This window comes from Centropristis striata, chromosome 23 (assembly GCF_030273125.1).
Source record: "Centropristis striata isolate RG_2023a ecotype Rhode Island chromosome 23, C.striata_1.0, whole genome shotgun sequence".
In the NCBI taxonomy this organism is placed as follows: Eukaryota; Metazoa; Chordata; class Actinopteri; order Perciformes; family Serranidae; genus Centropristis; species Centropristis striata.
The window spans coordinates 22,514,673-22,540,234 of NC_081539.1; the positions used below are offsets into that span (position 1 = coordinate 22,514,673).

The 25,562-nt window shown below is 37.1% G+C and overlaps 3 protein-coding genes and 1 pseudogene across 3 annotated transcripts; all 4 read left to right on the forward strand.

The window, feature by feature from the left end:
* The first annotated feature begins 283 nt into the window (after window positions 1-283).
* LOC131962206 (sialoadhesin-like) lies at window positions 284-4,831 on the forward strand (annotated as a pseudogene).
* A 4,888-nt stretch (window positions 4,832-9,719) lies between these two features.
* LOC131962441 (myelin-associated glycoprotein-like) lies at window positions 9,720-13,334 on the forward strand. The gene is made up of 6 exons (XM_059327443.1): window positions 9,720-10,125; window positions 10,215-10,526; window positions 10,610-10,882; window positions 10,966-11,056; window positions 11,635-11,728; window positions 13,266-13,334. The coding sequence occupies exons 1-6, from the start codon at window positions 9,720-9,722 to the stop codon at window positions 13,332-13,334; spliced, it is 1,245 nt and encodes a 414-aa protein (XP_059183426.1).
* A 1,990-nt stretch (window positions 13,335-15,324) lies between these two features.
* Window positions 15,325-17,626, forward strand: LOC131962442 (B-cell receptor CD22-like). Its single transcript, XM_059327445.1, has 6 exons — window positions 15,325-15,391; window positions 15,541-15,921; window positions 16,012-16,326; window positions 16,429-16,683; window positions 16,793-16,875; window positions 17,378-17,626. The coding sequence occupies exons 1-6, from the start codon at window positions 15,325-15,327 to the stop codon at window positions 17,624-17,626; spliced, it is 1,350 nt and encodes a 449-aa protein (XP_059183428.1).
* Window positions 17,627-19,575: 1,949 nt separating this feature from the next.
* Window positions 19,576-23,498, forward strand: LOC131962443 (myelin-associated glycoprotein-like). Its single transcript, XM_059327446.1, has 6 exons — window positions 19,576-19,699; window positions 19,986-20,348; window positions 21,501-21,815; window positions 21,929-22,189; window positions 22,286-22,353; window positions 23,256-23,498. Exons 1-6 carry the CDS (start codon window positions 19,627-19,629, stop codon window positions 23,496-23,498), a joined length of 1,323 nt encoding a protein of 440 aa, XP_059183429.1. The 5' UTR covers window positions 19,576-19,626.
* The last annotated feature ends 2,064 nt before the right edge of the window (window positions 23,499-25,562 follow it).

Consider the following 25,562-nt stretch of genomic DNA (forward strand, 5'->3'; position numbering starts at 1 on the left):
GGTAAAGCATATTTTAATGGACACATTGTTACAACAAAGAAATACATGAAATAAATACTTTCACCTGTTCAAATATGTCTATGATTTTGAGTTATATATAAGAAATATGAAGGCCTGCAATGAGTCTTTTGAAACCTAAAAATTTGAAGATGTTGTTAGATCTGACTTCCTCATTCTCAGAATATGAGCGCTGAGGACAAAACTGCAGTCTTTTAGTCATGGTGGTCATGTGATGTCTATCAGCTTTGCCACCAAACTGCATATCTTAAAGTCTTACTTCCTTTATGTTGCAGCAGCTCGGTTAGGTGGTTAGTTGCAGTTCTGCTAAAAATAACATTTAACTCTGAAATCAGCTGTGGCCTCCTGTGGTAAGGTAACATTTTCTAAACTCTATTTCATTTATCTTTCATTTATATCTGCAGATGTTAATTGATACTTGGGGAAAACAGTGAATTGTAGTTGTGTACAAGGGAGGTTTGAAGTTGAGGAAGGAGAGTAGCTTTGCTATGTGTGAATGATATGATAAAGAAAACTTAATGTAACAGTGTTATTTTGTTTGCAAATCCAGACAGCAAGGTTCATCTGTGAACATGGTGACACACAGCATGTTACTGAGCCTCTTCTTTTTTTCAGGTGGGTTGTTTGTTACTTGATTTATTTACAATATAAAGTTCATTTAGATATAAAGCAAGTTTTACATAGATATTGTTAACAAAAAAAGGGGAAACAGACGAGCATGCAGCTTACTTCTTTTATTAAAATCATGAATGTTGTTTTTGTGCAAAATGTTGCCGTCTTTTCAATGATGTAACTGGTTTACAGGTGTTTGGGCAATTTGTCCGAAGAAAGCAGCCCTACACATCACTACACCAGAGAAAATAGAAGCACTGAGTGGATCTTGTCTGCAAATACCATGTAACTTTAGCACAGATGAGGAATTTAACAGCACGATAACAACCGTCGGAGTATGGATTAAAAATGACTCAAGATTTAACCAATTTCCAAACAATTTAGTATTCCGCAGTAGTGGGAAAACCAACACCTATCCAATGAGTATTACCGGAAACCTGAATCAGAAAAACTGCACCACCCTGTTTTCCAGTTTACTCACAATACATAAAGACACATACTTCTTCAGAATTGAGAATAGACGATTCATGGCAACTGCTTCATGTGACCCTCTTCGAATAGCAGTTCGAGGTAAGAGTAGTTTTGATTCCATTTATGTGGAAATATGATGCAATCTTGATTGCGACATTTCTACTGTAAGAGGATCAACAGGGTCAGTTGTGGGCAAATGCTACTAGCAAGTGATCAGTCAAGACATTTAAAATGTTGTAATAGATAAAACCTTCTGCAATGTTTCTTTATTACATATTACAAACTATACATATTATATTAAATATTGTCGCAGTATGTGTTGCATTACTATAGAATGTATGTTTTCTTTATGTAAATAAAAAAGGGGAAGTCTCATGTGGTGACTTTCTGTCACTTTTTTGCATTGATCATAAGAGGAAGATATAATTTACATACATGTTAATGTCCCACAAGAGAAGCTGGTTTTCCTCACAGTTTTACAATTAAAGGGACATATTTGTAGATGTTGATCACTACAAAGTAATATGCTGTTTTTAAATGTAAAATGCATGATTTGAAACCACAGATTCTGCTCCGAGGCCCAACATTGAGATCTCAGGTGGTGTGAATGATCTGAAGGAGAAGCAGTCTGTCACTATAACCTGCTCAGCTTTCACTCCCTGTCCACACTCCCCTCCTAAACTCACCTGGACTCTCCAACAAGACCCTCACAACATCATAGAGCAAAACACAAATTGAACCTTTACAACTAAAATCCAGGAGACCATCACTCTGTCAGACACACATGATGGACTCACCATCAGCTGTTCTGCAGGATATCCTGTGAATGAAGGAAAAGATGTGAAGACAGCAGCAGCAGAAATCACTCTCAGTGTTTCATGTAAGACAGCGAGTGTTTGTTATTGGATCCTGTCTGAACATAATGACTCTCTTTCTTTAACAATATTTATCAGGCTCTGCTCTTTTCTCTCATTTTTCTCAGATGCTCCCAGGAACACCTTAGTGTCCGTCCGTCCATCAGGTTTGGTGTCAGCAGGTAGCTGGGTGAACCTGACCTGCTCCAGCAGAGCCAAACCTCCCGTCAGCCGCTTCACCTGGTTCAAGAACAGCAAAGATGGAGCCATCAGTGTAGATGAAGGAGAATTTTACAGCCTTAATGTTACTGATGGAGGAGATTATTACTGTGTGGCTACAAATGATCTCGGTAAACAAACATCACCAGTGATCAGTCTGAGCTTTGAAGGTAAACACAGAACTGTACTGCATCCAAATTTTAAACATGATTACTTATTATTTGGATTAGGTATTTTGTGCATCACTGTAAATCTATGCAGATTTTATTATATTTTTACAAAGTATTTGTATAATCAGGCTTTTAGCTTGATGCTAGCTGTGACTCCTATCTTGGATTAGTCAGCTCTGTTTTTGTCTCTGTAGGTGATAGCTTGTCATTATGGGGGGGAATTGTTGGAGGGATCATTGGGATTATCCTCATCTGTGCCGTTGTTACCATTTGGTAAGTTTCTCAAATAAATGTCATATCCAGATGTATCCACCTGAAACATTTTGATTTCTGTTCAAAATCTGGTATTAGCTTGTTAATCACACTAGTTATGATTAGTCAGTATGAGTTATTTGACAGCTGTTACATTTCATACTATTGATTTTTTTCTTTATGACTATGTCTAGGACTATGTCTAGGTCTATTTTACATCAATGTCTACAATATACACGGTTGCCCATAAAGTTGGAATAAAATATATTTTTTTACCTCATTCCATGAAATGATTGTGACAATGTGACTTATTATTGTCAGATAAAATGTATATCTTCTCAAAACTTAATCAATCTCCACAATTAACAGAGGATTGTGTCTGAAAACAAAATTATTCCAACTTTATGGGTGACCGTGTACTAAAGTAAAATTCAAAGATTTGTGGAGTCCCTCAAGGTTCTATACCTGGACCACTGCTGTGGTGTTTACATGCTACTTCAAGGTCACAAAATACTGTACATATATCAAACATGGATATGCATTTTATGCATGTTCTTTTTTGTCACACCAAAGTCACACCACTTGACTCACAAAATCGATTTCTAAGTTAGATTGTGTAAATTATAACGATGATCACGCTTTTCAAATGTAAGATTGCGCTGCAGAAACCAGTACTACTGCGGGTACACAAATTTTCCTAGCTATTATTTAATTATTGAGTGAACAATTCAAGCACATTTAGTTGTTATTGTAGTCAGAGTTTTGGATTTTAATTTTTCATTCACTTTTATCGCATTAAATGTGGAGTTATGCAAGCAGAAACTTTGTATGTGGTCATACACAATAAGTGAAAAACTGAGAGTGATAGTGTCATTATTTGCAAATATTCTCAGCTATTAAAATACTTGCTTTATGTATTTATTGGTATTGTATTTTTAATTGTTTTATTTGTCTGTATTTTATTGGTAATTGTATTTAAAACACTTTTATTATCATCATTATTATTATTATTATTATTATTATTATTATTATTATTATTATTATTATTATTGTACAGAAAAATGAAACTGACAGCCCTCTTATGTCTTCCAGGTGCTTGAAGTCAAAGCTTCCAACTTTACCTCAGTCTCAGGTGGGAAAAATGCATATGGTACACAGTTGGGTGTTATCAATACATTTCTAACTATTCATACTGACTGCACTTGTAAGATCTGACCGGACTGAACCGGTTCCTCATTAGTGAGTAAATGTGAAGACACACTGGAAATATGATGAAACATCCTGTTAGCAACCCACATAGATAATCAGCTGTTAAATTGACAGATACATAAAACCATTCAGATTATTATTTAGCTTTTTATTTGTTGATTTCCCATTACTGTGTCCAATAAAAGCTGATTATCAGGATGATTATCACTTTTTTTCATAGCAGTAGGAGCTGAGTGAGGGACAAAATAAGGTCAGCTGAGGCACATTTCTCACTTTTCTTTTTTGGTCTGTTTTTCACAGAGCCAAACAGCTGAGGAGCCAGCTGTTCCAGAACAGGCCAGCTCAACAGAAACAGGAGACATCCACTATGGAGAGATTAACTTCTCCACGTGGAAACCTGAACCACAGAACAGTGGACAGCAGCAGGACACACTGTATGCACAGGTCAAAGTGTTCAAGACAGCTCACCCAGAGGATCTCTACGTACAAGTGAAGAAAAAATGAATGCATTGACATATCATTTTCATATTATTTTATTAATATTACAAAGAAATGTAATACATGAAGTTGCAATATATTTATTAGTTAGTGTGACATGTTTTTTTCATTCAGTACATGTGGTTTTGATCTCATATTCCTTTTTGCCGCACAGAGCTGATTTGCTGATGTAACATGCATCATATTTATATTATAATTATACTTGGATTTGTGTTTAGGTTGCAGATTTAAACAGAAGATGAAGTCACTTTACCGCATGTGAAGGGTTTTTTGTTGCATCTGCCATTTTTTATATCAAGCTCAAGAAGGACAATAGCAGCTAAAATGCTGAACTTGGATACTGTGACATATCTTTTTTTAGTTTATTAGTTTATGTATAAGACGATGACAAAATAAAACGGTGTCAAACTGTAGAAATATTTGCTTTATCTGATTCGGTTGAGTTCATGTTGCCTCCCATCTTCTTCCTTCCTCAGAACACCAGTTACTGAGAAACTGGTTGTATTTCAGCAGGCTTTCTGTCCAAAGGTCATGTGCTATTCAGCTCATTTACAACATGAACTAAATGGAAATTGACAAGTTGTAATTGCATTAATATTTAGTCTTAATAATGGCTGAAATACACCTCATAACTGATATAACCTTTTGCTACTGGAGGCTGTGGGCAGCATCAAAGGGAAGCCACTGTTTGATAAACAGCATTTAATAAACTAGAAAATTTCCTCTGGGGGAAATTTTGAAAGGGCCACGGGGGCTACTGCCGGTGTGTGTACACTATGATGAGATTCTTCAGAGATTTCAAACAATTAATACTAGTAATGTTATGATACTATTCCTCTTCAAGTATTTATTCATACAGCAACCTATGCCCTTTAACCTCAAAATGTGTGTGTGTGAAACATTTGTATCTGGAGGAGTGTGCTCGCTTACGCGCGCATATGTGTGTGTGTGTGTGCGTGCGTGTATCTTTAACTGTTATTACATTAAATGACCAGTGTGTGTGCGTGCGTGTATCTTTAACTGTTATTACATTAAATGACCAGTGTGTGTGTGTGCGTGCATGTATCTTTAACTGTTATTACATTAAATGACCAGTGTGTGTGTGCGTGCGTGTATCTTTAACTGTTATTACATTAAATGACCAGTGTGTGTGTGTGTGTGCGTGTATCTTTAACTGATATTACATTAAATGACCATTGTGTGTGTGTGTGCGTGTATCTTTAACTGTTATTACATTAAATGACCAGTGTGTGTGTGCGTGCGTGTATCTTTAACTGTTATTACATTAAATGACCAGTGTGTGTGTGTGCGTGCGTGTATCTTTAACTGATATTACATTAAATGACCAGTGTGTGTGTGCGTGCGTGTATCTTTAACTGTTATTACATTAAATGACCAGTGTGTGTGCGTGCGTGTATCTTTAACTGTTATTACATTAAATGACCAGTGTGTGTGTGTGCGTGCATGTATCTTTAACTGTTATTACATTAAATGACCAGTGTGTGTGTGCGTGCGTGTATCTTTAACTGTTATTACATTAAATGACCAGTGTGTGTGTGTGTGTGCATGTATCTTTAACTGTTATTACATTAAATGACCAGTGTGTGTGTGCGTGCGTGTATCTTTAACTGTTATTACATTAAATGACCAGTGTGTGTGTGTGTGCGTGTATCTTTAACTGATATTACATTAAATGACCATTGTGTGTGTGCGTGCGTGTATCTTTAACTGTTATTACATTAAATGACCAGTGTGTGTGTGCGTGTATCTTTAACTGTTATTACATTAAATGACCAGTGTGTGTGTGCGTGTATCTTTAACTGATATTACATTAAATGACCATTGTGTGTGTGCGTGCGTGTATCTTTAACTGTTATTACATTAAATGACCAGTGTGTGTGTGCGTGCCTGTATCTTTAACTGTTATTACATTAAATGACCAGTGTGTGTGTGCGTGCGTGTATCTTTAACTGTTATTACATTAAATGACCAGTGTGTGTGTGCGTGCGTGTATCTTTAACTGATATTACATTAAATGACCATTGTGTGTGTGCGTGCGTGTATCTTTAACTGTTATTACATTAAATGACCAGTGTGTGTGTGCGTGTATCTTTAACTGTTATTACATTAAATGACCATTGTGTGTGTGCGTGCGTATATCTTTAACTGTTATTACATTAAATGACCAGTGTGTGTGTGCGTGCGTGTATCTTTAACTGTTATTACATTAAATGACCATTGTGTGTGTGTGTGCGTGTATCTTTAACTGATATTACATTAAATGACCATTGTGTGTGTGCGTGCGTGTATCTTTAACTGTTATTACATTAAATGACCAGTGTGTGTGTGCGTGCGTGTATCTTTAACTGTTATTACATTAAATGACCAGTGTGTGTGTGCGTGCGTGTATCTTTAACTGTTATTACATTAAATGACCATTGTGTGTGTGTGTGCGTGTATCTTTAACTGATATTACATTAAATGACCATTGTGTGTGTGCGTGCGTGTATCTTTAACTGTTATTACATTAAATGACCAGTGTGTGTGTGCGTGCGTGTATCTTTAACTGTTATTACATTAAATGACCAGTGTGTGTGTGCGTGCGACTTACGTCGCGAAAAATTCATATTCCGTAGAGAAAAGTAATAGCACACCGATCCCGATCAAACCGCACATTCTGATATATAATTTTTCTGATATATAATTTGACTAGTAGTGGGACGAAATTGCGTCCGGAAGAGGAATAAGAAGAAATCCACAGTATAACAGTAGTGCTCGGGGCTTTGCCCCGAGCACTACTTTGGTCCCTACAGCTATTGCTGTATGGGACCAGTGCTCGGTGCGATTGCCCCGAGGCCCTAATAAAGGGAAGTTGCAGTTGTGTTATTTCCAGATTTAAGTAAGAAAGTAACTTAATGCTCGGTTAGTTTTTTATTATTATTGATTTACAACAATGTGATGGCATTTCATTTGACATACAATATTTCCTTTTTTCTCTCTGGTGGTTCTCACGAGTTTGAAGTGGGCGGGGCTCAGTTTGGAAAAAGTGATTTCACTTATATCTTTGCACCAATCTAGCTAGCACCAATCAGGATTAAGTTGATGACAGTTGATGGGGTTGTTGGTTTTTTAGTGTTAAAAATATAAAGATAAAATGAAGCAGTGAATAACACAAAGCTTTCAGCTGCTTTAAAATTGCTTATGAAAGACTTGCAACCAATATATTTACTAAATAAAAAATAACAGTAAATCGAAATAGCAATTTCCATCTATTACAAGGAGGTTGTGTTGTCTGATTTATGCCTAATTTCCTCACAGCATCAACTTTAGTATTGATATATATGTGTGCTGTTGTCTCGTTTGTTGGTAACTTTCTGACCAATCAAAATTAGATCATGTATGCGTTTCTGGGTGGATAAACAAGGAAACACACAGCCTGCTTGTGTGTTTGATGATATCCTGATTGATGCAGACTGTTTGTACAATACAATAAATGCAAAACAATATATGATTAATACATCTTTATATGTATTTAAATGTTCTTAGAACGCTTGATTTCTAAAGAATGCACCGTTCCTTTAGCCATCTAAATATGTTGTGCTGTGAGTAAAACCCTGTCTTTTCTCTCAGTAAACAAAAATACTAATGACAAAACAACAAAGCTAGAGAGAGAAAAAAAGCCCTCTGGAAGTCTATTTAACAGTCCATTTATTGTAATTCATTTTAACAGAATATTACAGTTTTTTTGATTACAGTTCATGGCAGTAGGATAACTGTGGGCATAACCGGAGCTGACGTGGTTACATGGGGCCCCTCAACAGACAGGGCACCTAAATGGGGAGTTCATAGGTAGTACAAGTTTTAGGCTCCAACAGCTTTCAAGCAGATCGCTGGGAGGGCCGCAGCGTTGCCGGTTCTGTAACAATCGTCACAGTTGTGAGACCCACATTATTTAGCACCTGGGATTCACAACCTGAAACAAATGTGGACCAGGGACCTCTTCCTTTCTTCCTACACCCTTGCTTGTACCACACACATTTCTGGGCTCAGCCTTAATTTTGAATTTCAACTACACACCTGCAAAGTTTTGTGACTGCATCTTGCTCAGTTGTGGTGCCGTCTTTGTGACAAAATCTGTACGCAGAGAGACAGAAATAGATGCTTCTGTGGTATTTCTTGCTCCGCCTATGTTCATAATAAAAGACACAGGGATGATGTGATCATGAGTGATGTCCATGTCATGTCAAGGAGACCAAACTAGGATTTACTGTTGGTCACATAGTTCACTAAAATCCTATCTATGGTTTTTATTTCCAGTCAGTGGTAGTGAATCAGTTTTGCTTTTTTGTACAGCAAATCCTTATTATATGTTCAAATATCTTCAGTATTTTTTGTTTTTCTGAATGTGCTGGATTTTTTTTTATAACCTGAGATGAAATTATCAGCAAAGGAGAAGCAGAAGCCTGAAACAAAAAATTAGGAAGAACAAATGAGGTGAGGTGATTTTTTTTAAATTACAACTGCTACACAGGGAAGAAGGTTTTTGTTTTTTATTTGCACCTCAGCTCCAATTCACAATCTGATATACTTAAAATGTATTTTTATGATTTAAAAAAAAAAGAAAAATCGAAGACTATTTTAAGCAGTATGTTCACTATAGCTCTAAGCCACTCAGGTCTGATGATATTCATTAAAAACAGCTGAACGTACTTTGTTGTCTTGAAACAGGGGAAGTAATCCTGATTTTTTATTACAAGCCTAAAACAGGGAAGTATTTTTTTTATTTTTTATTTGCATTTCAGCTCAAATAGACGAACTGATCCTCATTGCTGGCTGCTTTTTCACAAGGGCTTGGTAAGACTTTTCTTTTTACTGATTTTACTTCTCAGCTTTTTATGTTTTTCCTTTACATCGATGCCACAAAAACTATATATAATCTAATATTTCATTTTTAGAATTGACTGGTTTTAAGTTTCTGGTGTAAGTCTGTGGTCTTTAAGTCGAGATTTTGTGAAGTTTGCCTTCTTTTGAACAGCTCTGAACACATGTTTAAAAAGTAAATGCATTAATGTGTTTGCAACTCTAGATGATGGCGACCCTGTGTGTGAGGTTTGCAACAGAAAACGTGTTACTACATATCCTTTTTCTCTCAGGTGAGATGTTTGTTGAGTGCAGATAGAACTCATTTTACAACAGTTTCATCATTTTACAGAAAAAACTGCATGCAACTGATGTACATTTTGTCTTTCTATTTATATTTGTTCCAAACCTGTTTGTTTCTGCAGCACCATACAGCTATAGCCTTTTTTTTTTTTTACTGCACCACAGAAAAGTGAAGCACTGAGTGGGTCTTGACCACTGGGGTTGAGATTGTGTAGAATATTATTTTGTATTTTGTTTGTACAAAAAAGAAAAGATGTTTGTGAAACCTGTTGAACATGAGTCTGTTTTCACAGGTGCTTTGGTTGCTTCTTTTAACGATCCAGCCCTATTCATTGATGCACCAGAGCAGATGGAAGCACTGAGTGGATCTTGTCTGCAGATCCCATGTACCTTTAGAGTTAAACCAGGAGAGGGATTCAACAACACAAGACCAACCTTCGGAGTGTGGATGAAAAGAAGAATCAGCAATGCAATTTTCAACAGCAGCAAGAATAATAACATCTACCCAATGAGTCTGACTGGAGACCTGAGTAAGAAAAACTGCACTACTTTATTTTCCAGTTTAATCACTACTTACACAGACACATACTACTTCAGAGTCGAGAACTGGCCATTCAGGGCAACAGCTTTGCATGACCCTCTTCAGATAACAGTTAACAGTAAGAGAGTTTAGAAATATATAATTTTGTACTTAAAAAGAAACAGAAAAATTAAGCTTATTTTTCCTGATTCTGTTTTAAACCCACAGATTCTGCTCCGAGGCCCAGGATTGAGATCTCAGGTGATGTGAATGATCTGAAGGAGAAGCAGTCTGTCACTATAACCTGCTCAGCTTTCACTCCCTGTCCACACTCCCCTCCTAAACTCACCTGGACTCTCCAACAAGACCCTCACAACATCATAGAGCAAGACACAGATCGAACCTTTACAACTAAAATCCAGGAGACCATCACTCTGTCAGACACACATGATGGACTCACCATCAGCTGTTCTGCAGGATATCCTGTGAATGAAGGAAAAGATGTGAAGACAGCAGCAGCAGAAAAAAATCACTCTCAGTGTTTTATTTTTGTTTTATAACAATGATAGCAGGAGGAACACAAACTGATCTTTTCTCATCATTGTATGTGTCAAATCTTCCAGACTCTCTCAGGGACACTTCAGTGGTCATCAGTCCCACTGATCCAGTGTCAGTGGGCAGCGTGGTGAATCTGACCTGCTCCTGCAGAGGAAACCCTCCTGTTGTTAACTTTGTCTGGTTCATGATCAGTGATGACAGACTGGAAATGATCCAAGCTGATACTCAGGTTTATGGCTTTATAGTGGCCGACAGTGATCGAGGCAGACTGTATTATTGTGGCTGCAGAAATGATCCGGACTTCCAACTTTCAACTGGATGTCAGCTGACATTTGAAGGTAGCTGAAGAATTATGGTTGGATATGTTTCAGAGTGATTGAACTGTTGTTTAGTAGAGGGTGACCGTGCTGCTGTGTTGCAGGGGATCAACAGTCTGGAGCTGTTGGTGTTCAGGTTATAGTGAAGACTCTGGGAATCATGATGCTCCTCACTACTTTGATCATCTTTGAGTGGTGAGAATAACTTTTCTATAATATCATCATTTTCAGCTCATTTTAAATGTGTTTTGACTCTATGACACAGATTATGATCACCATAGCATAAAATAAAAAAAATACTCCATCATCTTTTTCTTCCAGCTGGTTTAAATCAAGGAACCCCACCAAACCAGTGAAGGTAAACCAGCAGATTTGAAACAGTATTTCATTACTGAATAATTTAACAGTCTGTATTGGCTCTTGAGAATCAATTATCCAGGGTTCATTTGAACATTTCCTGTAGTTTGATGTTCAACAGTCATAGAGGAAAAATCCATCAAAGCTGATGATGTTTCAAGCTGGACCACCGGCATGTTATCACCTTATAAAGATTATATAGCCAACGTCATATAATGGTCATGTGATTAGTTGTGTAGGTGTGTGTGTGTGTGTGTGTGTGTGTGTGGCAGTTTGCTCCCTCTGCTGGTGTTCTGAGCCTCTGTGACACTTCAACTGTGACACAAGTGACATATTGCAACTTTTCTTTTTAACATTAACAGTCACAAACGTTTCCAGCTGCAGGAAATTCACTCTGTGTTGTCTCATTTCCACAGGACACAGCAGAAGCAGTCTATGTCAACACTGTGTTTGACTTACAACCATCATGAGCCAGAAGCAGAGGAGGAAGATGTCCTTTTCCCTTTCAATGTAAATTACTATATTGTTTTTTCCCCGTATAGTCTTTGTGTGCCACTTCCAGTGACGTGTAGATTTTCTCTAAGTGGTATTACTTTCTCTCAAAGATGATCCCAGACATGCTTGATTAATGTCTTAATGTTTTGTTTCCTGTTTTGCTTTTGTTGAAATCAATACAATATGATATATGATACAATATATATATATATATTTTTTTCTATTATGATATCAAAAAGATGCTTAGACCATGTAAATACTTTTCATTGCTTTGCTGGTGTCTCAATTGGATGCATGTAAAATGTGTTAAATGAAATAAAAGAAGCTTTTCATGGAACAGAAAATATTTTGAGTGAATTTCTTTCTTTTTTTTAATCACTTATTCTATTCTGTGTAGATGACTGATAATGTAATGTGCCAGTATTTACTTTCACCAAAATGTCCTTATTATTGTGACTTATGTAAATATGTGTGTGTGTGTGTGTGTGTGTGTGTGTGTGTGTGTGTGTGTGTCATTTGAGACGAAGAATAACATGAGGAGTGTGAACAAAAACGTAATTAAAAGTGTTACATTTTGACAGTTTTTTAATCAGTATGTGTTTTTTTATTGATCTATTCACCACAGTTTTACTCACATAATATACATACTAGATATTGATTTTACATGGATTTGTGTTTGGATTGAAGCTAAACCAAAGATGAAGTAGAGTCAAATAATAAATCATAACATTTAATCACAAGAAATAAAAGAAACAAAGACACAAAGAGGAATGGTTACATGTGCTTTTCCCCCATATAAATCTCAGGAAGGATGATAGCAGCAATAAACATTTTCTGTGAAAAGGTCATGAGCTATATGGCTGATCTGATCTACAACACAATCAAACTGGAATTTAATAAATACTAATTTATAGAAAGCTTAATTTATAGGAGGCACTACCCCACCCACAGGCCTCCTCCTCTCTGTTGCTTTGACTTTGTTCCACTAACTCAGCATACTCTCTATAGGGTGTAAAGATACATCGATAAAGATCTATATATGGATACATCGGTGAATGATCCAACTGCATCGATGCATATCGTCGTCTTTAATATATGCTTTTCTTTTGACAATGTCCCTGTTTTCAACCTATTTTGGGAATGGTCTATGTTCATTATTAAAAGATCATCACAGGCTCTTTAAGTTAACCTATAAAAACATCTGCACTAAAATGCAATGTGGCACATCATAGTGAACAGAAGGTCTATTTTTAATCTTTGTATTAAAAATAATGGATTATTTTTCATTTAAATATCTGGAAGAGCTCAGAAATAAAATGGCCAAATCATATTTGAGTTGTTTTTTGTGAGTTGATATAAATGTAGCAGGTTGTGTAAAATGGGTATATGACTGTCTCAAATTGATGGCTGCCCCCTGAATCAAACCAAATCAAAGTCGTAACGTGGCTGACTTTGTGATATGAGCATATATCGTATTGTGTCCAATGAATTGATCTCATATTGTTTCCTGATTACGCCCAAAATTTACACCCGTGCTCTCAACCTGCTTCAGGCTTCTGAGATCAGCACCATGTCTGGCCTTAGTGTTGTTGTGGCAATAGTCTCTGGGAAGTTCAGGTGACTCCAGGTCAACTTTCAGCTCCCGGTCTTGTGTCATTGCTAGCAGGCCAGCAGAGGTGATCTGGCAGCTCATGTTCCTCCTTTGGGATGTTGTAAATCTATAAAAGGAAGCTACGAATAAGAGTTATTAGTAGATGTGGAAATAGCACACTTACAACTTCTCTTAATGTATTAAATGCTGCTCTTCAAACAAGGCTTGACTGAAACTACAGCGACATGTGATGTGGCATTTATGTTTGAATGTCCTCTGATGCTGCCTGCAGCCTCCCAGAGCAAGAAATCCCCATGAGGACAAAACAGGTACATCCTAAAAAATTAGAGCAGAGGACAGATTGGGTAACAATGTTGGCGTCCCGTGTGAAACCAGGAGTCAGTGTTGTTATTTGGAGTCGACCTGCGTAACTCTGTTCAGCACAGCAGTGATTGTTTTCAAGCCCAACCCTGTTCTTTGAAATTAACGGTAGTCAAGTGGTTTAATTGCTTAAATGTAACTGTTTCCTGTGAACAGGGAAGTTTATTTTAAAAAGCCACTGTTCATGTTACTAGCGGAATAAACACGGTACCTGACACCTCTAAAACCAACCTTAAAGGGCGCCTGTGCTTCGTTATCAGACGCCAAAGGTCGTGACAAAAGGTCAGTTTCTGATTTGTTGTGATAGGAATGTGTTAGTGACCCTTTGTCTCTTTTATTTTTAGCATTTTATTATTAGAAATGCTCAGATATCTTTAACAATATTTGTATTTCTCAGAAAGCTGGACTCATTTATACTCATTTCCTGTGTAGTATAAGTACTATATACAAAAATAATTTATTGTACATAAAAACAAATGAGCATTGAAGGCAGGGAGCTGGCTGGCTTGGGGAATATTCCACAGTGAGGAGAGACCAGATTCAAGGTGAGGACATCGAAGAACTCTGGCACAGAATAAAGCAGTGGTGGAGTGAAGACCAGGCTTTTATGAGGTGGACGAGAGGAAACGTGTGCCTCATCTGCTGCCGAGGGAGAAGCCAGCCACACACATGCTCTGCATGAGGATAACAGAAATGGGAGGGGAAACGAGAGGAAGAACAAACACAAAAAACTCCAAAGTTGCTTCACAATAAGAAGCAGAAGCCTGAAATGAAAATAATTTAGAAAGAGCAAATACACTGAATGTGAGGTTTCAGGTTTCGTGGGAAGAAGCTGCTTAACCAGAGGTTGAAACATGACGATTATTTTACATTAAAAGCAAAGAAAAAATTCTTAGGCAAACATTTACCTTTACTGCAGATTGGCTATTTGGTTAATTTAATCTTTTCTAATTATAAACTGTATATTTCTGTATCTTTCTTCCTGTAGAGCACAGGGAGAAAGAAGCACTACTTGCTTACTTACTTGCTTACTTACTGCTTGATCAATGCAATAGTTTTTTTTGGCGTCACAGTACATTTGCATAGAATAAAGTACACACAGAGGTTATGAGCAGTAGTGAGAACTTCCGGTATTTATCTTATATATACTGTAGACCACTGGTGATATTTAGCAAGTGAATCAGTTGGACTTATTTTGCTGGCTCCAAATAGGGGAAGTAAACATGGTTTTATATTACAACAACTAAACAGGGAAGTCATTTTTTGGTTTTATTTGCACTTTGGGGAATTGACAAACTGATTGACTTCAAAAACACTCGCCAAAGGATCTCATTGCTGCTTGCTTTTTCACAAGGGCTTATTTGGTAAGACACAATTTTTTGTGATTTTGCTTCTCAGCTTTTTATGTTTTTCCTTTACATGGATGCCACGAAAACAATATATGATCTAATATTTCATTTTTAGAATTGACTACTGATCTTGTTAATTGATCACTAATTATAACAAACTGAATCCTGGTTTAAAGTTTCTGGTGTAAATCTGTGCTCTTTAAGTAGAGATTTTGTGAAGTTTGCCTTCTTTTGAACAGCTCTGAACACACGTTTAAAAAGTAACTACATTATTATGTTTGCAACTCTAGATGATGGTGGCCATGTGTGTGAGGTTTGCAACAGAAAACGTGTTACTTCATATCCTCATTCTCTCAGGTGAGATGTTCGTTGAGTGCAAATAGAACTCATTTTGCAACAGTTTCATCATTGTACAGAAAAAAAACTACAGGCAAATGGTGTATGTTCTGTCTTTCTGTTATAGAGGTTTGTTCCACCTCATATTAATCATGAGTCTTTTTCTGCAGGTGCTTTGGCTTGCACTTACAAAAATACACCTGTATTTATTACTGCACCGCAGAAAATGGAAGCACTGAGTGGGTCTTGTTTGCAAATCCCATGTAACTTTCGTGTGAATTCAGGAATTAAAGCTGAGAGCACAAGTCATGTTGGAGTTTGGGTTAAAACCAACCCTAACGTTAACAAATATCCAAGCAATGTGATTTTCAACAGTAGTAGTCAAGCTAAGGGATATCCAATGAATCTTACTGGAAAACTGAGTGAGAAAAACTGCACCACTTTATTTTCTAGTTTAATCACAACCTACACAGACACATACTACTTCAGGTATGAGAACGGGACATACAAGGCAACAGCTGCTTGTGACCCTCTTCAAATAACAGTTAAAGGTAAGAAAGGTTTTGTGTCATTCTATAATGTTATAGTACAGAAAAAAACAAAGAAGATAATTAAGCCCAGGTTGTATTTTAAACCCACAGATTCTGCTCCGAGGCCCTGGATTAATATCTCAGGTGGTGTGAATGATCTGAAGGAGAAGCAGTCTGTCACTATAACCTGCTCAGCTTTCACTCCCTGTCCACACTCCCCTCCTAAACTCACCTGGACTCTCCAACAAGACCCTCACAACATCATAGAGCAAAACACAGATGGAACCTTTAGAACTAAAATCCAGGAGACCATCACTCTGTCAGACACACATGATGGACTCACCATCAGCTGTTCTGTAGGATATCCTGTGAATGAAGGAAAAGATGTGAAGACAGCAGCAGCAGAAATCACTCTCAGTGTTTCATGTAAGACAGCTAGTGTTTGTTATTGGATCCTGTCTGAACATGGTGATTCATGCTTATATCAGCTGATTTCAATGAATAATATTCATCTGTCATTTTCCTCAGATGCTCCCAAGGACACCTCAGTGTCCGTCAGTCCATCAGGTTTGGTGTCAGCAGGTAGCTGGGTGAACCTGACCTGCTCCAGCAGAGCCAAACCTCCCGTCAGCCGCTTCACCTGGTTCAAGAACAGCAAAGATGGAGCCATCAGTGTAGATGAAGGAGACTTTTACAGCCTTAATGTCACTGATGGAGGAGATTATTACTGTGTGGCTACAAATGATCTCGGGAGTGAGACATCACTAGTGATCCATATTGAAGGTAAATACTGAACTGCACTGAACCCACTCAGCTCTTATAATACCTTTGCCATATAAGATTTGTCACATGTTTTTTACTAGTAGTCACTTGTGTTGTTGTTTGTTTTCAGAAACACCTGATGGATCTCTACAACAGGGGCGAGTTCTTGGAGGAGTCATTGGCTTCATCCTACTCATCTGCCTGGTGGTCTGTGTTTGGTAAGTATCACAAATTAAAGCAGCTAACAGGATTCAAAGTGTCAGATACATTCAACATGAAGGCACAGACGATAAAGTGATGTGTTAGTTTTTATCCTTCTGGACCAGCATCTCAAAAAGTTTCTCTATTTATTAACACACGAATCCAGACTCCTCATTTATTCATTATTTTACAGCATTCTCGTGCGTTGGTGGCGGTTAAAGTCTGCAAAATCAACTCAACAACAGAGTCAGGTGGGAAAGTTTTTCTTTCATTACTGCACTCTTAATGTTTTGATCTGTCCACAGTGACTGTTTAACACTCAAAAGACAATCCACTGTGTGAGTTTCTTCATGAGAAAAAGGGGAAGAAACGTGAAACATGTGACTAAATATCCTGTTAACAACCCGCTGTGGATAAAGATTGTAAAACTAAACAACACAAGTCACTTTTGTGACACAATGTTAGATGTTGCAAGTTGTGTTACGACTGATCACAACTTCTCTCATTCTTGCAGGGTCAAAGAACTGAAGAGATGGCTGTTGAAGAACCAACAAGAAAAGCAGAGGGAGAAGACGAAGGCATCCATTATGGAGAGATCGATTTCTCCAAGCGGAGACCTGAACAGTCCTCAGTCTCAGTGCAGGACAGTGGACAGCAGCAGGACACGCTGTACGCTGAGGTCAAAGTGTCCGAGAAAGCAAACAGCTTAACTCAGCCTGCTGACAGCCCAGACGACCTCTACGCTCAAGTGGGGAAAAAATGAGAGTTGTTTTGTTTCTGTAAAAACAGATTACGTTTGATTCATGTGAAATGTGCCTTATTTTTTAAATACAACTTATTAATGTCAGTTATCACCATGGTATAAGTGTGTGCTCATTTGTTAGTTATATGTGCTAATAACACATGTCCCAAAGCTCTAAATAGGGAAGTCTCAGTGACACCAGAAGCATTTCTGCACATACATTTGCAGAGAAGTGCATTCTATATACAGTAATATAGTAGAGCGGTAGAGTATAGTTGTTTTAGCATTGTCAAAAGTCCAGAATTGTAATTGTATTTTGTAAACCATTTGCTTGAGATCACAAAATAAATATTGTCATTATCTTGAGAAGCTTTTCTATGTCAAGGTAACAATATAATCAACTCCTTATCATGAGAAACAAAAGACTGTCTTCTCCTATGTACACAACCTTAATTCCAAAAAAGTTGGGATGCTGTAAAAAATGTAATAAAAGCTTTACTGAGTATAGCTCAAAGACAAGATGGGTAAAACTCAAACCTGGAAACATTGTTTTTATTTTGTAAATATGCATACTCTCATTCTGAATATGATCCATTCTGTTTTTATTTCCGTTTCACACACCATCCAAACTTTTTGGGGATTGGGGTTGAACATACAGATGCAAAATAAAGCATTTCTACTGTATCAATTTAGAGATATTCCAGAATAAAAGCCCCTTATAGCAACATGTGAGACTTTTACTTTGAAAAATATCTTAACTGGTACAGTAAAAATGGTTGAATTTGCATTATTAAGATGACAGTGATGTCATCATCTAAAATATATGAATAATTTTCAGGAAAGAACACCGGTAACATGCTTTATATCTGTGAATATAATCCAAGGAATTTTATTTCCATGTATTTTGTTTATAGTTGAACATTATATACAGTACTGTGCAGAAGTTTTAGGCAGGTGACTGTAAAATAAAAATGCTTTCAAAAAAAGAAATGTTAATAATTATTTTGTTTTATCATTTGTGAGTGAACAGAAGAAAAATCTAAATCAAATCAATATTTGGTGTGACCACCCTTTGCCTTCAAACCAGCATCAATTAATCTCTGAGACTTTTGCGCAGTACTGGACTTTTTGTTAACATCTTATTTGGAAAAAATACTCACAGGCTAAGCTCATCATCACTATTAGTTTGGTTTGGGACATTTGAATAAGATGTGAGTGGTGCCTGGCTTGACCACCGAGCACGACGGCTCCACTCCTGAACTCTGATAAACATGACAAATAAGAGGAAATTACTCTTTTTTTCTAAAGAAGAAGCCTGTGAATAAGTCATTCTCTCTCTCTCTCTCTCTCTCTCTCTCTCTCTCTCTCTCTCTCTCTCTCTATCTATCTATCTATCTATCTATCTATCTATCTATATATATATATATTTAGAATATTTATAGAAACCTGAGAATATATATTAAGAGTCTGAGAATACATATAGAATTTGAGAATATATATTGAAACTTGAGACTATATATTGAAAATTGGAAAATATATATTAAAACCTTTGGTTAAAACCCTCAATATATATTCTCAGGTTTCAATATATATATATATATATGATTTTAATAATTGCAAGTATGGCCTTTGATGCAGGCACATGACTTTGAGGTTTAAAGGTTCATTTTTGTTCTATCTCTTCACAATGTCTGGCCATGACTGTGTTGGGCAACATTGGTTTCTGCAATTTCTAAAGATTCAAAAAAATGACAGCACTTGCACTGTGTTCTTAAATCATAGGAAGTCAGTTTGATAGCTAAAAAGGGAAGTTGGTTCATTGAACTGCTGAAATTCATAAGGAAAGGATCTTACTGTTGCTCTCTTATTGATGTGGGCTCCTTCAGTAAGACAACATTACTTACTGGTTTTATTACAATCTAACCCAGAGAGACATTTACACTTTTGTGACACAGTGTTGTTGCTTGTACAGAGCAAGCTGAATGCTTTGTGAAAGTTACTTCTGTTCGTAAACCCAGGTGATGAGTGTCATTACAGTCCAGAGTGTGAAAATGGTGACAACCAACATGTTACTGAGCGTCTTCTTTCTTTCAGGTGAGTCCCTTTAATTTGGAGATGTCACTTTTATCATTTACAGTCAAAATTTAGAAGTTCATGTGGATTTTTTTCAGTTTGAAATATTTTTGTCACTGTGACAAAACTGGCTTCGGTATTGAGTATAGGCAGGTTTGGTCACTGCTGAGGTTGACTGATGGAGGATTTTTTTTTTTAAACCAATGTTTTTAAATAGTCAATATGGAACCACTGTATTGCTTATGTACATTTAGTTTCTCTCTACATTTTTTTTTTTTACATGTTAATCATGAGTCTGATTTCACAGGTGCTCTGGCTGCTTGTCCTGATGAAGCCCACCTTTTCATCACTGCACCAGAGCAGATGGAAGCACTGAGTGGATCTTGTCTGCAGATCCCATGTAACTTTAGTGTTACATCAGGAGGGAGATTAGACAGCACAGGAACAACCTTTGGAATCTGGATTAATAATACTACTGATTTTTCCAATAATCCAAAGGCTGTGATTTTTAACAGTAGCAAAATGGATATTGGAGACCTCAATCAGAAAAACTGCACCACTTTATTTTCCAGTATATTCACAAATTTCACAGGCAAATACTTCTTCAGGATCGAGAACCCATCACACAGGGCAACAGCTTCTTGTAACTCTAGTCGAATAACAGTTAAAGGTAAGAGAGTTTTGCTTTTTAATTTGTTAAGTATGTTTTAATTGTTTGGAATAAAAAGTGAAATCCATTGCAGTGTTAGTTCAAACAGCTGTGAACCCAACCTAAGAACATACGTATCTGCTTTAAGATGATCTAAAGCTTGAGTGATAGTTAAATGTTACAGAAACCGTCATTGATTTGAATGTCTGCCTGAAATACATTTACTATTAATATTCTCTTGAGTTCTTGACTTGCAGCACTTGATAAGGGAAGTCTCTTCTATTGTGCCACTATTTACCAACAGCAATGGATGAAATCTACAAGTTTACAAGTTTACTTTTTATGTAACCCTTCTAAAGAGTCACAAGATAAACCTGAGGGGTTGTGAAATTTCTATACTGTCTGGATTAATATTTTGGACTTTTTCTTTGTTTAAGTGTGCAATATTGGAGAATTTTGTCTTTTCATATTCAAAGAATTATTGAAATGAAAGTGTGTGAGAAGTTTAGAGGGGAAATGAAATGTGTCTTTTGGGGAATTACAAACCGCTAAGACATCAGAAACATGACAAGCTGCCAACAGACATGCTTTATTATAACTTATCACAAGCCAAAAGAACATAAAAGGAAAAGGAGTAAAAAGTAGAAATATTTTTGATCGTAAAGTATAAAATATATAATAAGGTAAGATGTTCAACATGGGAACCATTAAAACAACATTATGTATGTTGTATGTCATGTTTTATTTAATGTCCCTCCAGTTTCATAGTCTAAATCACTTCTACAGCGCAGTTGTAAATATAAACGGCTGTAAACGTGCATTTGTTATAATTATATCATCAAAAACGAGCAACTCCACAACTTTGCTAACACAGCCTAACATTAAACAAGTGCAGCAACAGGCGACATAGCAAGACAGATAATATTACTCACTAGTCCAACAGCAGGAAGTCCAGCTGTGTGTCTTTCTTGCAATTATTCAAAAGTTTTTACGTAATTTTGCTTTAAACCTGTTAAATATCAGCCTGTTATCAGTTCCATTGTGGCATGTTAGCATTCTGACATTAGCATTTGGCTTAAAGTGCAGCCTCACAGAACTGCTGCTATGGTTGTAGATTCATAGTTTCATGCTGTGTGTTTCAGTGTACAATCTGTGTTTGATTTGAAACCACAGATTCTGCTCTGAGGCCCTGGATTAATATCTCAGGTGATGTGAATGATCTGAAGGAGAAGCAGTCTGTCACTATAACCTGCTCAGCTTTCACTCCCTGTCCACACTCCCCTCCTAAACTCACCTGGACTCTCCAACAAGACCCTCACAACATCATGGACCAAAACACAGATGGAACCTTTAGAACTAAAATCCAGGAGACCATCACTCTGTCAGACACACATGATGGACTCACCATCAGCTGTTCTGCAGGATATCCTGTGAATGAAGGAAAAGATGTGAAGACAGCAGCAGCAGAAATCACTCTCAGTGTTTCATGTAAGACAGCCAGTGTTTGTTATTAGATCCTTTCAGAACATGAAAGCATGAACATGATTCATGCTTATATCAACTGATTTTAATAAATAATATTCATCTCTCATTTTCCTCAGATGCTCCCAAGGACACCTCAGTGTCCGTCAGTCCATCAGGTTTGGTGTCAGCAGGTAGCTGGGTGAACCTGACCTGCTCCAGCAGAGCTAAACCTCCCGTCAGCCGCTTCACCTGGTTCAAGAACAGCAAAGATGGAGCCATCATTGTAGCTGAAGGAGACTTTTACAGCCTTAATGTCACTGATGGAGGAGATTATTACTGTGTGGCTACAAATGATCTCGGAAATGAGACATCACTGGTGATCAGTCTGCCCATTGAAGGTAAAAAGAAAAAGTGGGACTCCAACAATACTACATCAACATTTTCTTGAAGTCACTTATATTGATTTTGTTGTTTTGTCTTATCTTGTGTTGAAGGCAACTCTCTACCGTGGGGGTTAGTTCTTGGAGGAATCATTGGGATCATCATACTCATCTGCCTGGCTGTCTGTGTTTGGTAAGTGTCATAAATTCACCCAGACAGCAGAAAAAAACGTTATCGTTGTAAGTTTCTGCAAACGGCAGATATGTTAAAACGAAACGTTTCCAGCACATTTTGCTTCAGCATCGGGCTGGTGGTGTCATTTTGTCACAGTTCTCAGAGGAAGGAGGATGCGGTGGATGGATTCATCACCAAGTAGACCAATTTTCGGGTCCTGTTCCTATCCCTGTGAAGTCATTCTTGAGTAACTTTTTAATTAAGTTTTAAGTAAACCTGATAATTATGTAAATCTTTGCTTTCTAATGACACACTCTAAAAAAAATGTTTCGGCATCCAGCAGTTTTTTCCCCCAGTCTTCATTAAAACTGTGTCCAGTGGACACTTATTTCTAGTTATTTAACCCAAACCTGTACCTTTTTCCTTCCATTAACCATCACGTTTTTTTAACCAAAAATAACTGAGTAGTTTTGTTCAAAGTCACATTAACATTAACTACGTGTATAAAGATGTGACTCGATTCTCTTTATGGATCCGGTTTGATATGTTTTTATTTATTTATTATTACCACCACATCAGGAACAGCTTGCAACGGTTCAGAAACATTCTGATTCAACAGATCTGCTGTGCAAAAACTTTTCAGCATATCTGTAGTTTGCAGAGACGTACAATGTCAACATTTAACTGGCATACTATATGTTTGACCAACAACACAGTATAATGAATGTTATGTCTTACAGGCGCTTAAAGTCAATACAACAGACTCAGGTGAGATCATACTTAACTTCCCTTTACAGTACTGATCTGTGTGTTCTGAGTGTTTTACATTTGTTCATAAATATGAGCCAGTATGGATCCACATGAAGGGTCACCTCACACTTCCTGTTCCTGTTTATTTTATTTCTACAGAGTCAAACAGGTGGAGAGCTGATTGTTAAAGAGCCTGCAAGTAAGATGGAGGAAGAAGACATCCATTATGGAGAGATTGACTTCTCCAAGCGAAGGCCTGAGCTGCCCTCGTCCTCAGAGCAGAACAGTGGACAGCAGCAGGAGACGCTGTACGCACAGGTCAATGTGTCCAGGACAGCAAACGGCTTAGCACAGACAGCTGAGGCCCCAGAGGATCTCTACGCTGAAGTGAAGAAATACTAAGTAATTTTGCTAAAAATACAACAAAAATGTATACATATATGTACAGAAATCATATGCCTATGTGCCTTTATGATGTTTAAAAACTTTTACGGAAGCCCTGAGAGGCTGTGTGAAAAAAAATGATGGTGACTAATTTCTAAAGAAAACTGTTTTCACTTCTGTGTTTATGACTTAAGAACAAATGAAAGTTTTGCCAGGGCAATCTTTCTAAGTACCTTCATTTTTTCCCATTTAATTCATAGATGAGAATCTTTCTAATTGACTTTTCTCATGTTTTCTGTTAAAACAAGCACAACAAAAAAGTTGTTGTCAAATTATTTATCATTCAGTTCCGATTTTATTTAAAACGCATTTTGAGGCAAAAAGAGACATGTCAGTAATGTTACATAAATTGCTAACACACAATATACAGTATGCACGTGTTTTGAGTGCATGCAAAAATTAAAACTTCCCTGGAAGAAAACATGAATGTTTTTAGTCCTATTTAGAGCAAAAGGTAGTGATGCACTGCTGCCTCTTGTGGACAATATGAGCATTACAATAAAAACACTTAAAGAAATGATCCTGATAAAACAGATGAACAAAAATTATTTCATATTTTTCAGATGAAAAAATGCAAGTCAGAAAATATATCCAAACAGACAAAACTTTTGAGTGAAAACAGTTGAGATCAGACTCACCAAAACATGTTTGCTAACTTTTCTCTCAGAGCTTCTATAACATGTTCATATGAGTGTGCTGAACTTACACAGCGGTTAATTTTTATTTGTGATTTGTTATTTATAAGTCAAATGTCTGCATATAAATGTCCCAAAGTGACACGCAAATGACACCAGGAGCAGTTCTGCTCACACATACTAACAGTGTTGCACAAGATTATATTTAAGTTTGTGTTATTTTGTCTTGTGATAGTTTCTCATTATTATAACAAGGTATTGTTACATAACCTTGTTTTGTTTTGTATTTTGTCTGCCATTGTTATCATGCAGCAAATTGTAGTTTAATTACTTAAAAGATTAAGACATTGGGCTACTAATATGTGCATAGAAATACATACTTGTGCAGAAAATAAGTGCACAGGCAAAATTATTATCAGATTCACGATACGTGTGCACCGGCCAATGTAGTTCTAACCGCTATGTGTATGATTAGGAATCATTTTATATTAACAGGTGCATGTCTGGTATTTGCGTTTAGCATACTGCCCCACCCACATTTCTCTATGGGAATATGTTTGCCTAAAGGGTTGTCATGGAGATGTTGTATGGTAGAAGCATGAAAAAAAAAACCCACACAGTTTGTGAATGAGGGCCATTGTTTGTGCATGTTTCTAGGGCAGAGAGACAACTGTACATGGGAAAGGACAGTACGGGCGGCTGTGGCTCAGTTGGGAGAGTTGGTTGGCCCCCAACCGAAGGGTTGGTGGTTTGATCCCTGACCATCGCAGCCTACATGTCGAAGTATCCTTGAGCAAGATACTGAACCCCAAATTGCTCCCGATGTGCTGTGTTCATCGGTGTGTGAATGAATTCCCAATGGTGGCAGGTGGGACCGTTTAGGGTAGCAACTGCCACCAGTATGAATGTGTGTGTGAAAGGGTGAATGAGCGCAGTCTGTAGTGTAAAGCGCTTTGAGTGGTCGCAAAGCGACTAGAAAAGCGCTATATAAGTGCAGGTCCATTTACCATTTTACCATTTACAAGAAGAATTGTATTAAATTTGTGCTGATTTGCTTTGACTTTGCATGTCACTCAGTTCTCACTGACCTTTGACCCTCCACAATGAGGCAGAGAGAACTGAGTCATTTGCATTTTCTAGTGACTGAGACAGATTGTACTGGAGGGATCTCAGTAAGTTAAAGGTATGTTGTGTATAAGACTTGTAATGTGAATACAAGATAACTATCTGAATGTAAATTACTCTTAATATTAAATACTTCTTTGTGACTGCAGTATAACAAGGACGCATGTTTTCTCATGTTTTTTTATTGAGACAAACACAGTTTCAGTCTTCTCAATGGTGTTTTCTTTGTAAGCAAAAAAAACATTTTTTTTTTCAAAAGAGA